This window comes from Aquarana catesbeiana, linkage group LG06 (assembly GCF_042186555.1).
Source record: "Aquarana catesbeiana isolate 2022-GZ linkage group LG06, ASM4218655v1, whole genome shotgun sequence".
NCBI classification, from domain to species: domain Eukaryota; kingdom Metazoa; phylum Chordata; class Amphibia; order Anura; family Ranidae; genus Aquarana; species Aquarana catesbeiana.
In genome coordinates, this window is record NC_133329.1 from 72071165 (window position 1) to 72086706 (window position 15542).

The following is a 15542-nucleotide window of genomic DNA, read 5'->3' on the forward strand; positions in this document are numbered from 1 at the left end:
TGGCTCCTGTAGCTTTTTGTAGTAGAGGGCAGTCAACCCATCGGGCCCTGGGCTTTTCCCGTTTGGAATATCCTGGATGGCTTTCCTTAGTTCCTGTAGGGTCACCGGGGCATCTAATATGTTACTGTCTTCTTCCGTGATCTTTTTTAAGTTTGCCTCCCTTAGGAACACTTTGCTAGCCTCATGCTTATGTTTATCCCGTTCCCGAGAGTCATCCGCGTTAATTGCGTACAATGACCTGTAAAATGCTTGAAAGGCATTAGCTATATCTCGCGTTCTATGCTTAATCTCGCCTGAACTGGTCCTAATTCTTTCAATGTATTGGCTCGCCTTCTTCTTTTTTAAAGCACTTGCTAAGAGTCTACCGGGTTTGTTTCCATTAAGATATCTCTCTTTTTTAACCAAAAAATAAGTTTTGCGTGTCTCATGTTCCAGGGAGGTCCTCAGCTCTTCCCTCCTTCTAAGTAGTTTTGCCCATATCTCCCTCCCTCCTGATGCTTTATGTTGTTGTTCCAGTTCTTGTATCTCCTTGATCAGGGCTATCTTGTGATTCTTTGCTCTCTTATTTCCCCCCCCCCCGATCATCAGAAGGATACCCCTTATATAAGTTTTATGGGCTTCCCAAATTGTTGCCTCATTTACCTCCCCGGGGGTATTGATTTTAAAGAACCACTCCAGCTCTACTTTTATTCTCCTTAAAGTATCTTTGTCGGCTAACAAATCCTCGTTCAATCTCCACCCCGTACTCTGCCTATCAGCTTCTCCTAACTTTATATGCAAGATCACGGGTGAGTGGTCCGAGAATGTCATATTACCAATGGCAACACCCGTGATCTCCTCCAGCAGCCTATGCTCCACCAAGAAGAAATCGAGTCTTGAGTATGTCTCGTGCACGGGGGAGAAGTAAGTGTAGTCCCTTGCTTCACCTTGCTGTATCCTCCAGACATCTACTAGCTGGAGTTGGTGCATCTTTTTTTTTAATTTCTCGGCCCACACTCCTCCCCTCCCCCGCGCACAAGACGAACAATCTCTCTCCGGGTCCAGACACAGGTTGAAATCTCCACCCACTATGGCCCTCCCCGACCTAAATATCCCAAATTTAGTCAGTATGCTTGTTACGTATCTGTGAGTATTTTTATTTGGCCCATAAATGTTTGCCAGGGAACAGTTCCAACCATTAATTTTTCCTTTAAGGAAGAGAAACCTCCCCTCCGGGTCAGACAGCCTCTCCTCTAATTCAAATCTAGTTCCCTTGGCAAACCCTATGGCCACTCCTCTTGCGCCCCTGATTGGAGTGTCGCTGTAGTACCACCTTGGGAAATCTCTAGAATAGATTTTTTGGTTTCTATTGACGCTGAGATGTGTCTCCTGAAGCATTGCTACCTCGGCCTTTAGGTACTTCAATTCCTCTAGGATATTGGCTCGCTTTACACAGGCATTTAAACCCCTTACGTTATAAGAGATAACTTTTAAGCTAGCTGTCATTGCGCTCTGTTTTTTGCGCTCTGTTTCCTGATCGACAGGCTCCTGACGTATCTGGCTCTGTTGGGCTCTCTCGTGTCCCCCCACCCCCTCCCTCCGCCCATCCCCTCCCTACCCTCCAGAAACCCCCCTCCCCCCCCATTCCCTTCCCCTAATTTTTGGGGTAAAACAGGTCTTAGCTCGACCTAAAAAATAACCGTGGCCCCCCTCCACCTCCTGGCCCCCCGGTCGTCCCCCAGAGGTTGAGCTCGGGGCGGGATAAGATCGATACTGCAAGTTTTTCATTGCTTGTGAGATAGCTGTCAGTCCCGGCAATCCCCCCCTCGTATCTCCCGCCTCCCTCGTCCCGCTCCCCCCCTCAGCCCCCTCCCTACCGGCTCCATGGCCTATTGAGACATCATTGGTTTTTTTTTTTTGTTTCCCTCATTATTGATCCTAGTGTTTGATTTAAATTTTAGGTTTACCGCAGATCAGTTACGGGTTGCCTACAAGCCTCCAGCTAGGTGTTTCCCCTGTTGGTTCCTGGCTAGTGTTCCTCTCCCACCAGCCTGGGATTTCCACCAGGGGTATCTCTAGTCGCTCACAAAATTTTTGTGTGTCTTCCGGGAATCTGAGCACGGCCTTTCGGCCTTCTTTGCGTCCAATTAGGCAAGCAGGGAAGCCCCAGGAGTATTGGACTCCATGCGATTTTAAAGTTGCTAGGAGGGGTTTCTGAATTCTTCTCCTATTAAGGGTTGCCACTGTGAGGTCTTGGAAGATGTGAAGGTTTGTTTCTCCATATTTGGCCTGGCGATTCTTCTTTAGGTTAGAGGTTATCTGTTCTTTATCCGCGAAGTTGTGAAATCGCACGATGATGTCTTGTGGTGCATCTCCCCTAATTTCTGGTGGTTTTCTTACTCTGTGCACTCTGTCCAATTTGAGCTTTCTGCCGGCTTCTGCTGGGTCCATCAGATCTCTGAAGATTTCTTCCATTTTGAGTTGCAAGTTCTCTGTTCCTTCTTGCGATTCTGGGAGTCCTCTAATCCGGAGGTTTTTTCTTCTACTGCGTTTCTCCTGGTCTTCCAAGGCGTATTTGATGTTTCTCTGTTCCACCTGCATCGCTTCCATCTTGTGTTTTAAATTTTGGATTTCAACTCCATGTTTGTCCACTGAAGATTCAACCTCCTCCACTCTTTTGAGAATGTGTCCCATATTTTCACGTACCGTGCTGAACTCTTCTTTGATTGAAATCTCCAACCTTGCGAACATCTCTGCGATTTCCTCCTTGGTGGGAAGTGTTCTGTCATACTGAGTTTCAACTAGCGATTCGGCTTCAATGTTGCTTCCTTGGTATCTTACATCCCCTTCAGTCGTTTGCCTTCTTGACCCCGCTTTACCTGAGCGTTCTGGTGTTTTACTTTTTGCACCTGTAGCCGCTGTTGCCCCGGTTGGATCTCCCAGATTCTCCTTCCCACCATCATTTACCATATATCTCATGATTGTGCCTGGGCTTGCACTTGTCCTGGGTGGATTCACTGTGGTCCCTCTCGTCGACTTCCCTCTCATTTCTCTTTTTGTTTCGGCCCCTCAAAGAGCGGGCCAGTAGTATGTTCAGTATAGACGGACCACCAACAGGGGGGTCTCAGAAAGTGGTGTTGGCGTGTGGTTGGTTTACGGTTTTTATTTACGTTTTCTCCCTTATTTACCCAGATATATTCTGAGTCTATTAGGTATTTTCTCCCTGTCTTGTGCAGTCCTTTCACTCCAGTCTGGGCTCTCGATCTGGGGTTTATGCTGCTCAGCTGGTTGCCCTTCACTCTCGCACAATCCCAGGCCTCCCAGGCCCAGAGGAGCAAAACACCACTTCCTTCACTCCAGGTACCAGCAACGGCAAGGAGGGTCAAAAAACCACTTATATTTTGTTGCGTCCCTTCACTTTTTACCTCCCTCCGGCCTTTGCCTCTACCCGCCCCTCTACCCACACACACCCCACTGCCGCATGTGTCTTCATATACACCTAATAAAGATTACTGCAGAAGGGGTATAGGGGTAATGAGCAATCAGTCATTCATTTGGTATTACAGGTGAGAAATCAACTATAGATAGTACTCCATAGAATCCTGGAAAGGGGGTGTATCTATGCAGTTCACTCTTGAATAGGGGTTTAAGTAAAAAGTCACTTACCCTACTTGTTGAAAAGAAAGGGAACTTTGCAGGATCTTACCCACCAGGCTTGCTGTTTTGCTTGCTGTTTTACTGTTACCCCCTTGTCCTTTTGCAGTTTCCTAGTATCTCCTGGGTGCTTCCACAACTTCCCAATCTCGCCTTCACGATGCTGTCATTCATGGGTGTTCAGCCCCTACAGCGCTGGCCTCGGCAACGGTCCCCTCTTGTGGAGTTTCCCCCCTGGTGGTCCACTGATCTCTGCGTCGAGCGGGGGGAGATGGTGCGGCGAATCCGAGCGTGTTCCCGGTCACTCGCTGTTCCTGTCTGCTGCTGCTCGGGATCGCCGCTCTCCCCACCCACCCCCTTGCTGTTGCTGTCAGAGCCGGAGAGGGGTCTCGGATGAAGCGGAGGAGTGAGAGCCGCTTACGCTGCACAGCTCTCCGGGACGAGGGAGCGGGAGGACGGAGAACTAACTTTCAATCCGTGGGCCCCTGGTGCACATCACGGCTGGAGGGATGCCGAGCCTCCAGCTCACAGCTCTAGCAGTCCGACCTCGCCCACATCCGGCTCCTCCCTCCTGCCGTTCACAACCCCAGAAGGCTTTTTATCTTAATGTATAGAATGTGTTAACCACTTAAGGACCGGGCCTATTTTTCAGACTTGGTGTTTACAAGTTAAAATCAGATTTTTTTTTTTTGCTAGAAAATTACTTAGAACCCCCAAACATATATATTTTTTTTCTAACTTTTTTTGCTAAAAAATTACTTAGAACCCCCAAACATATATATATATTTTTTTCTAACACCCTAGAGCAGTGATGGCGAACCTTGGCACTCCAGATGTTTTGGAACTACATTTCCCATGATGCTCAAGTACACTGCAGAGTGGATGAGCATCATGGGAAATGTAGTTCCAAAACATCTGGGGTGCCAAAGTTCGCCATCACTGCCCTAGAGAATAAAATGGCGGTCGTTGCAATACTTTCTGTCACACTGTATTTGTGCAGTGGTCTTACAAGCGCACTTTTTTTGGAAACAATACACGCTTTTTAATGAAAAAAATAGGACAACAGTAAAGTTAGTCCAATGTTTTTTTATATTGTGAAAGATAATGTTACACCGAGTAAATTGATACCCAACGTGTCACGCTTCAAGTGGCTTAGTCTATAAGTAGATAACAGGTAATGGCCGACTCTCTCACCAGACCCAGCGATGCAGTTACCCCTCCGGGTGAGTGTTTTGTGACCCTTGGTTGCCCTTGGAGACACTGATGGATGACACAGCAGGGACTGTATACTGGCAGCAGCTCTGTCTTTCAGCTTTCTCTCTAAGATAGTTCTGGGCAGGGTGCCTTTCTTTCCTCTGATGGTACCCCCAGCACTCTCTCCACTCTGTCCCTGGTCACAGCTGTGCACTAGAGATGTGCCAAACACTCTCCAGTTTGGTTCGCAGTAGAACTCCCGAACAGGGGAAAACTTCTGCCCCAAACTGCGAACTCCATTGAAGTCTTTGGGAGCCAAACATGAGAAATCAAAAGTGCCCATTCTGAAGGCTTATATGCAAGTAATTGGCAAAAAATGTTTTTTAAAATGATTGTTTATTCAGGAGCAGCGATTTTAATAATGCTTAAAGTGAAACAATAAAAATGAAAAATCCCTTTAACCCTTTCACTGCCAGGTCCGTACACCGTACAGACCTACAGAAGTGCCTACAGGTGGCCAAGTCTGTACAACGTACGGACCTCATTTCCCCCTCTCCTATAAGCTCAGGGTCACTTCAATGACCATAAACTTATAGCAGAATTGTTCAGCAGACTCTGCTGAACAATTCTAAAACTCTGATCATCCCACTGATCAAAGTTATTAACCTAAAATATGATCAGATTTTTTGAGAAAATTTTTGTTCCAATAATTTTTATTACAATTTCAAAACAGCATACAGAATTTTATGCTCAAATATTCATCAGAAAATCAATGACTGAAGGATGCATTATTCGGTGTGATCATTGACCCTTCTCCTTTACACATAAACCATAATAATAAAGGTTATAAATTGGTTAGAGAGACTTTATTGTCCCCTTGTAGCATCCTACAAAACTATATATTCAATTTAGTTCCCAATTCTATTCTTCCCAAGACCAGACTCCCTTTCTCTTGTGCCCTTTTGAACTCCCACTCTGTCTGCAACAAACTCACCTCTCTCCATGACCTCCTTATCGCCAACTCATCTAACCTACTCGCCATTACCGAAACCTGGCTCCACAAGTCCGACACTGCGTCTTCTGCTGCCCTATCCCATGTTGGTCTTCCCTGGACTCACTCCCCCAGATCCAGTAGAGGTAAGAGAGGAGGTGTCGGAATCCTTCTAGCCCCACATAGCACCTTTCAGGTACTTCAGCCACCTCCCTCTCTGTCACTCTCCTCTTTCGGAGCACACTGCATTCATCTTTTCACTCCAGTTTCTCTAAGGATAGCTGTGATCTACAGGCCCCCTGGACCAGTATCATCCTTTCTTGATGACTTCTCTGCCTGGCTACCCTACTTTCTTTCCTCTGAAATCCCCACAATCATTCTCAGGGACTTCAACATCCCTAATAATACTAACACTCCTGCCCCTTCCAAACTTCTCAGCCTAACCTCCTCCTTTGACCTGAAGCAGTGGATACACGCTCCTACTCACTCCGAAGGCAATACCCTTGACCTCGTTTTCTCTCACCTTTGCACTCTATGCCACCTCTATAACTATTCAATCCCTCTCTCTGATCACTACCTTATTAGTTTCACTCTCTCCCTCTCCTCCACCTCCTCTCCCTCCAACCGCCTAAAAGTTACCTGCAGAAACCTACGTCATCTCAACCCTTCTCTTCTCTACTCTGCTATCGACAACCTCTACGACAAAATCTCACCCCTATCCTGCACCAACCTAGCCACTTCTGTGGCAACGCTTCACTTCTAGCCTCACTGGACTCACTGGCCCCTCTCACTACACACAGAATCAGGCCCCGACCCTTCAACCTTGGCAAACAGATGATACTAGAAGTCTGAAAAAACGTAGTCGTGCTCATGAGCGCCTGTGGCATAAGACTAAAGCTGGCCATACACCATACAATTTTCTTATTCAATTTTCTTTAGATTTACCTTCAACTATGTGGTGCAAGGGTCTGCCTGATTGCATACAAATTGAAAAGGTTTAGGTTTGACCTCATATTATATGGTTTTGGTAAATCTAAAGGAAAGTTGAACAAGAAAATTGTATAGTGTATGGCCAGCCTAGGTCTCAGAGAGATTTCAACCAATAAAAATCTGCCCACCAAAAATACAATTCCAGCCTCCTCTCTGCCAAGCAGACCTATTTTATCACTCTCATTAGCAACTTATCATCCTGTCCCTGTGAAATCTTCTCTACCTTCAACTCTCTACTTCGTCCTCCACCACCTCCACCCGCCAACTCACTCACTGCCCAGGAGATCGCCAATCACTTGAAACAGAAGATTGATACAATTCGCGAGGAGATCTCTACTGTTTCGATACCCTCCACGCTTTACACTTCATGCCCACAGGCACAATCATTACTTCCCTCTTTCAACCCCACCACTATAGACGAGGTTGCTAAACCAATTGGTAATGTCCACCTTACCGTCTGTCCTCTGGATCATGTTCCCTCACAAATGCTACGTTCACCCTCTGGCTCTATGCTACACTCTCTAACCCACATCTTCAATCTCTCCCTCTCTTCTGGCATCTTCCCCAACTCTCTAAAACATGCACTTGTCAGACCCATACTTAAAAAGCCCTCACTGGACCCATCCAATCTTAACAACCTATGCCCCATCTGCTTACTCCCCTTCTTATCCAAACTCCTGGAACGTCTGGTCTACAACCGTCTGAGCATCCACCTCGCTGATAATAGCCTTCTTGATCCTCTTCAGTCTGGATTTCGTCCTCAACACTCCACAGAAACTGCTCTCCTAAAACGAACAAATGATCTACTAACGGCCAAAACCAGTCAACACTATTCTGTACTCCTACTCCTGGACCTCTCTGCTGCCTCCTCCTCAAAAGACTCCACGCCTTTGGTCTCTGTGACTGTACTCTTTGCTGGTTCTCTTTCTACTTATCCAACCGCACCTTTAGCATTTCTTACAACTCTACTTCCTCCTCCCCTCTTTCTTTCTCTGTTGGGGTCCCCCAAGGTTCCGTTCTTGGATCTCTCCTATTTTCAATCTACACCTCCTCCCTAGGTCAGCTGATAGTCTCCCATGGCTTTCAATACCACCTCTACGCTGACAACACCCAAATCTATTTCTCTACCCCTCAGCTCACTCCCTCTGTCTCCTCACGTATCACTAATTTACTATCAGATATATCAGTCTGGATGTCACACCACTTCCTCAAACTCAATCTATCCTAAACCGAACTTATAATTTTTCCTCCCTCATATGCTCCTTCCCCTGATCTCTCTGTCAAAATCGATGGCACAACTATAAGCCCATCCCTACATGCCAAGGTTCTAGGTGTAGTCCTGGACTCTGAACTCTCCTTTAAGCGACACGTCCAATCACTGTCCAAATCCTGCCTCCTCAACCTCCACAACATCTCCAAAATATGCCCCTTTCTAACCAATGACACAACAAAGCTCTTAATTCACTCGCTGGTCATCTCTCGCCTCGACTACTGCAACTCCCTTCTCATTAGAAATATATACACAATAATTCTGCGCTACCAAAAAGGGGAATATAACAGCAGCTAACACAACCAGCAAGTGTAAACAATGTCAAAAAACAAAATAAGTGTAGCGCTAGGAATAGGGGTCAGAAAATGGAGTCTATGGATTGACAGTTCAAAGTTCGTGTGTTTAAAGGAACATCCATGGAGAGGATATGAAAAGTCCTCTGGAACAGATCTCAACAAGGGTGTGAATCATCTGTGGAGGGGAGCCCACACACCACCAATAGAAGTGAAAAGGCTTACCGGACTCGGTGGACCCAACAAGGCATACGCCAGGTAGAGTCAATCAGGCTTAGGTGGTGCTGGACTACAGATGGCCCGGACGGGCAAAGTAGGTGGAGTGACTACAACGTGGCTGTATTCCTCAAACGTAATCGGGCCCAAAGATATGGAGTACGGCACCCATAAATCGTATCCCTCCGATCAGCGTTGGAACCAGCAATATCAGCAGCAAAATGAAGGAAGAGAAGGAATGGCCAAATAGTGTAAATCCGTTTAATTGGAAATATATTAAAAGAAGTATACACTCACATGAAAATATATCTAAAAACAGCGCTGTGAAGAAGTGGCGACAGTGGGGTCCCACTGTCGCCACTTCTTCACAGCGCTGTTTTTAGATATATTTTCATGTGAGTGTATACTTCTTTTAATATATTTCCAATTAAACGGATTTACACTATTTGGCCATTCCTTCTCTTCCTTCATTTTGCTGCTGATATTGCTGGTTCCAACGCTGATCGGAGGGATATGATTTATGGGTGCCGTACTCCATATCTTTGGGCCCGATTACGTTTGAGGAATACAGCCACGTTGTAGCCACTCCACCTACTTTGCCCGTCCGGGCCATCTGTAGTCCAGCACCACCTAAGCCTGATTGACTCTACCTGGCGTATGCCTTGTTGGGTCCACCGAGTCCGGTAAGCCTTTTTTTACTTCTATTGGTGGTGTGTGGGCTCCCCTCCACAGATGATTCACACCCTTGTTGAGATCTGTTCCAGAGGACTTTTCATATCCTCTCCAGGGATGTTCCTTTAAACACACGAACTTTGAACTGTCAATCCATAGACTCCATTTTCTGACCCCTATTCCTAGCGCTACACTTATTTTGTTTTTTAACTCCCTTCTCATTGGCTTACCTCTACATAGTCTATCACCTCTTCAGTCCATCATGAATGCTGCTGCCAGACTCATCCACCTTACCAATCGCTCTGTGTCTGCTACTCCTCTCTGTGAATCCCTCCACTGGCTTCCGCTCGGCCAAAGAATTCAATTCAAAATACTAACAACTACATACAAAGCCATTCACAATTTTGCCCCCAGTTACATCACTAGCCTAGTCTCTAAATACCAACCTACTCGATCTCTTCGTTCCTCTGAAGACTTCCTGCTCTCTTCCTGCTCACCTCCTCCCATGCTCGCCTCCAGGACTTTTCCAAAGCCTCTCCAATCCTATGGAATGCCCTACCCCAATCTGTCTGCTTATCTCCTACTTTATTAGCTTTTAGACAATTCCTGAAAACCCTTCTCTTCAGAGAAGCCTACCCTACCCACACCTAACAACTGTATTTTCATTATCACCATCAGCTCACCCCCCCACAGTTATTACCTTTTGTTTCCACTTGACCCTCCCTTCTAGATTGCAAGCTCTAACGAGCAGGGCCCTCTGATCCCTCCTGTATTGATTTGTATTGTACTGTCTGCCCTTATGTTGTAAAGCGCTACGTAAACTGTTGGCACTATATAAATCCTGTATAATAATAATAATAATATCCCCACCTTCTCCCCTTCCTCTTCCTTTATTATTGTATAACCAAACCAATGTGAAGAAAAGTGAGGGAAAGGAGGGAGGGAAAAAATAAAAAATAAACAAATCCTCCCCAAAAAACAAAAAAGAAGGAGGAAATTAAAAATCTGATATATTAGTGCTGAGTGGGATGGGTCCCCTCGACCTCGGCCTCCCCTCACAAAATAACCCAGCCATCTAGGAGCCTGGAGATAAGCAATCCAGGGATTCCATACTCTCACAACCTAGCTTGCCTATCCTGTGGTATACTGGCCAGTTTTTCATTGATCATAATCCAGGATACGTTGTTCTCCACCAGGGTGACATTGATTACAGGCGATTTACATGCAGGTGCTATTGGTATTTTAGCCGCTAAAAGTATGACGATTTTTAGAGAAATTTGTATATTTACATTTTTGCGTGCATCCAATTTTAACCATTTTGTAAAAGAGCGCAATGTAAAAATTACAAATATGAATTATGTATTGACTCCATACAGGTTAAGCTTTTATATTAAGTTGGAATTTAGCAGGAATTTTGTAAAATTAGCTGTGTTTTTATCTGCTTATAATGGTTTTAGTGTGTCTTTAGCAAAAATATGGTTTTGATATACATTTGCACAAATATCATGGGACCTTAGAAATCAGTAGCACTTTCTTTTAATTCTACTGGTCATGTGCTTTCAGAAAATATATAGTTTGGGGGGTTGTTTACAAACTTTGAAAGCTATAAGTGAAAAATACAAAATCAAAGGAAAAATTGCAAAAATGGTTTGGCCACCTCAGTGTACAAAATGGAGCACAGGGCCTGGCAGCGAAGGGGTTAAATATAGTGCATGGGGGGTCCCCTTAGTCTGCCTGTAAAGTGGCGCATCTATAGCATGTATAGAACATGATGCAACAAAACTGGCATTTCTAAAGAAAAAAAAAAAAACAGTCAAATCACATTTAAATTGACTCGCGGTTGCATTTCCGGCACCCAGCAAAAAAATAAAGAAAAAAACTACATGAGTCTGGTATAAGTTTTTAGGGGACCCCACGCCAAAATAAAAAAATGGCGTGGGCCCCCTCAAGATTCATACCAGACCCTTATCCGAGAGCATGCAGCCTGGCAGGTCAGAAAAGGGGGGGGAGCGAGTGCCCCCCCGTCCTGAACCATACCAGGCCACATGCTCTCAATATAGGGGGTTGCTTTGGGGCGGGGGGGCTCCACCACCCCACACCCCAAAGCACCTTGTCCCCATGTTGATGGGGACAAGGGTCTCTTTCCCACAACCCTGGGCTACGGTTGTGGGGGTCTGCGGGCGGGGGGATTATCAGAATCTGGAAGACCCCAGATCCCACCCCCCATGTAAATGAGTATGGATATACAGTACTACTTTGAAGTAGAATATTTGCACTTTAATGCCCTGTACACACGGTCGGATTTTCCAATGAAAAAAGTGCGATCGAATTGTGTTGTCGGAAATTCCGATCGTGTGTGGGCTCCATCTGACTTTTTCCGTTGGAATTTCCGACACACAAAGTTTGAGAGCAGGATATAAAATTTTCCGACAACAAAATCCGATGGTTGAAATTACAATCTTGTGTACACAAATCCGAGGCACAAAGTGCCACGCATGCTCAGAATAAATTAAGAGACAAAAGCTATTGGCTACTGCCCCATTTATAGTCCCCACGTACGTGTTTTACGTCACCACGTTCAGAACGATCGGATTTTCCAACAACTTTGTGCGACCGTGTGTATGCAAGACAAGTTTGGCCCAAAATCCGTCGTTAAAAATCCGATGGATTTTTTTGTCGGAATGTCAGATCAATGTCCGATCGTGTGTACAAGGCATAAGAGTTGGTATTTTATAAGAATTTTACAGTAGCGACAGTGAGAGATACATAATTTTTCTTGTTATTTGGATATATGCACATTAATTAGCACTTTAAATCTTTTGGAAATACAGATAAGTTAAATTACTAATTCAACAAGATTAGTTCCTTCACCACGCGGAGAGGATTTTGCATACAAATTGTTTAAATTAAAACATTTTATTCCACACTAAATGTAACTTGTTTTAATCCAGCTAACACATATGTGTGGTGGCAAACAGGGTTGGCTTGAACAACCACCACATGCTCCACATATGTGTAAATGAGCAGCAGAGGTTTCTGTGCTGAGATCAGGCTCACTGTGCGCTCCCAGCACAGTAATGGGGTAGTTAAAGACACCATACAGTCTCTAGTAATGATTGAGAGCTGGCAGGACCGCCTCCCAATCATGTGACCACTGTGACAGCTAATCACAGTGGTCACATGATCTGGCAGACCTTCCCGCCCCCAAAGATGCCGGGGCTGAGAGAGAAGGGGATGAGCAGATAGCTGTAATTACTTATTTAGCTTTGCAGTAGTATAAAGTAAACAAGAAGATAGCATTAAAATAACATATATATCCCTTTTATTGCAGCTATCCCATCTGTTCACATCATTTCCCAAGAATTTAAGTTGAATGTAGAGCAGAACTTGGTGTGCAGCGTTTATGGGTTTTACCCAGAATCCATCACTGTGAACTGGTTCTTAAATGAGACCCTGGTGGAAAAAGCCAAGACCTGGAGGATCAGCAGATCAGCTGTGGAATCTTCCTACCCCTTCACCCCAACATCGCAGAACTGGGGCATGGAGTTAAGATGTGTGGTGGAACATGAAACCCTCACCAACCCACATGTGGAGAGACTGTTGATACAAAGCACAGGTGAGTGACACCTGATTTAACAGAGGTATGTTAGAAAAATGGAAAAATTTTAAAATCAGAAAGCATGGTCTCTCTAGACTGCATCCCTGGGAATTGGGTGGACGCAGTGGTTCTGATGCCCTAATGAGCAATGACTGGGATGACATGAAATACAACATGGCACTAGGCACTATGTACAGTACAGCAGTGTTTCTCAACCTTTATTTACAGCACCCTTTGAAAATACACAAAATCTTGTGGCACCTCATTCTAAAATGGGGTCCTCTATCACATCAGAAGCCCCATTCTCAAATCATAGTTCTTGGCTCCCTTCCCTTTCAGATCAGAGCCCCTGTTCCCCCCTCCAATCTTTCACATCAGCATCTTCTGTTTTCCCCCCTCCCTTCATATCAGAATCCTCCCTACCCCCCTTTCCTATCAGAGTTCTAAGACCCCCACATCCTTTTTCACTAGAGAGTCCTACCTCCCAATATTGACCACAGAGCAGTTGTGGCAGCATGGTAGTTGCATCTGATTGAATGCAGATGCTCTATGGATGAACATTTTCCAGGAGGCTTCTTTGACAAAAGTTGATTGAACAATCAGTTTTGTCATATAGAACAGGGCTGACAGGGCTACCCACTCAGCATAACTAAACTCATTGATTTAACTGTTACATTCATGGCTTACCGTGAATGATATCTGTCACAGTTGCTTATGTTCTTAACTGAACTGTCAAACCATCAAATGGCTGGTGTCATAACTGATCAGATGTGCAGCACCATGGCATCTGCAGATCAAGCCAGGCTAATGCTGGGTTACACCTGTCAAATTTTGTTAGAATGAGAAAACATAAAAGTCACTCATCTGACCATTCGATGGTGCCCTCATGGACTCGACTAATTTTAAATGACTTTTCTTTGGAGTACCATGTCAGTTTCTTGATGTTCATAGAGTAAACGTTCGACCAGGGGCGGATCCTGGGGGGGGGGGAAATGGGGCAATTGCCACCACCGAGAAATTTGTTGCGGCCCAGGTGGGTGAGAAAGCGGGCGGATGAGGGAGCGGGTGGCTCCCCGAGCAGATGAGGGAGCGGGCGGATGAGGGAGCGGGCGGCTCCCTGAGCAGATGAGGGAGCGGGGCGGCTCCCCGAGTAGATGAGAGAGCGGGCGGCTCTGCAGGAGGACCGGGCAGCTCGGTTTGTGAGTGGGCGTGTGGCTCAGTGTGTGGGCGGGTGAGAGCAGGTTAGGTGTGAGTGGGCGGCTGGCCAATCAGGGCCAATCAGATGACATCATCTCTCACTGCCCCGCATCCCTGCAGTAACTTCTGCCCTCACTGTTCAGGCAGTGTGGGCAGCAGAGAGATTACATTATCTCTCTGCTGCCTGATCTGGGACAAAGAAGCAAGAGGCAAGCAAAACACCACCTTAGCAGCTACGTTACAATCCGCAAGGTGTGTCAGGTGATGTGGCAAGTGACAATCCTCAATGTGTGGCAAGTGACAATCTGCATCTGGTGGCAGGTGACGTGACAATCTGCAATGTGTGGCAGGTGACGTGGCAAGTGACAATGTGCAAGGTGTGGCAGGTGACGTGGCAAGTGACAATCCGCAACATGTGGCAGGTGACAATCTGCATCTGGTGGCAGGCAAGTGACAATCTGCAATGTGTGGCAGGTGACGTGGCAAGTGACAATCCGCATCTGGTGGCAGGTGACGTGGCAAGTGACAATCCGCAATGTGTGGCCGGTGACGTGGCGAGTGACAATCCGCAACATGTGGCAGGTGACAATCTGCATCTGGTGGCAGGCAAGTGACAATCTGCAACGTGTGGCAGGTGACGTGGCAAGTGATAATCCGCAATGTGTGGCAGGCGACGAGCTCCCACTGATTCTGCATTATGGTGAGTTGAACCATTAAATTTTATATTACAATATATTAATAGAAATAACAACCATGGTGCTGGGATAATTGAAGCGCCAACACCAGCCATTTCCTCGATAAATTGCCCACAAAAAAACTTATTTTCTGTCAGTGCCCCTCCCGAGACTAGACTCTGGATCCGCCCCTGCGTTCGACTATGCGTGACTGTGAGTGAATTCAATTATTAGTAATATATTGTGCCCCTTAGATTCAACAAAACATTTCATCTTTGTCCTTTAATTAATTTATTTTTTTAATAACTTTTATTGATTTCAAAGGTTAACAAAACATAAGGAAAAATGTGAACATAGTTATAAAATTCCTTGACACACATTGCAAAGAAAGGAAACATCATGGTACATTAGAGTGGATTGCAGGACAGACATCATATGGAAACTGCCCACACATGGGTATTAAAGTGTTACTAAACCCACAACAGTAAAATCAGTCTGTATATGTAGTAAAGCATGCTTGCTATACTCACTGTGGAACCTAAGGGGTTAATCCTCTGTATTGTGTAATAAGGCTGTTTGATCCTATCTTCTCTGATCCTCCCCTTCTTCCACAGTCCCCGATCCATCTGCTGATAGTACAGAGCCTTGGGGGCACTCTGCACATGCTCAGTGTGGTGTTTACTACTAGAGAAAAAAAAAAAGACCTCAGATCTAATATTTACACTATGACTTAAAATGCAATAATAAAAAAAAAATATAGGATGCATTAAGGTGAAAAAAACATCAGGGTTTACAACCCCTTTAATATCAGTGT

General features: G+C 45.4%; 1 protein-coding gene across 1 annotated transcript in view; it reads left to right on the forward strand.

Annotated features, from left to right (window-relative positions):
• LOC141148598 (uncharacterized) overlaps nt 1-15542 on the forward strand; it is an 82631-nt gene that overhangs the window by 21519 nt on the left and 45570 nt on the right. Inside the window, exon 4 of the mRNA XM_073636197.1 lies at nt 12591-12875. Coding sequence (XP_073492298.1) covers nt 12591-12875 — 285 coding nt within the window. The remainder of the gene's footprint in view (nt 1-12590; nt 12876-15542) is intronic.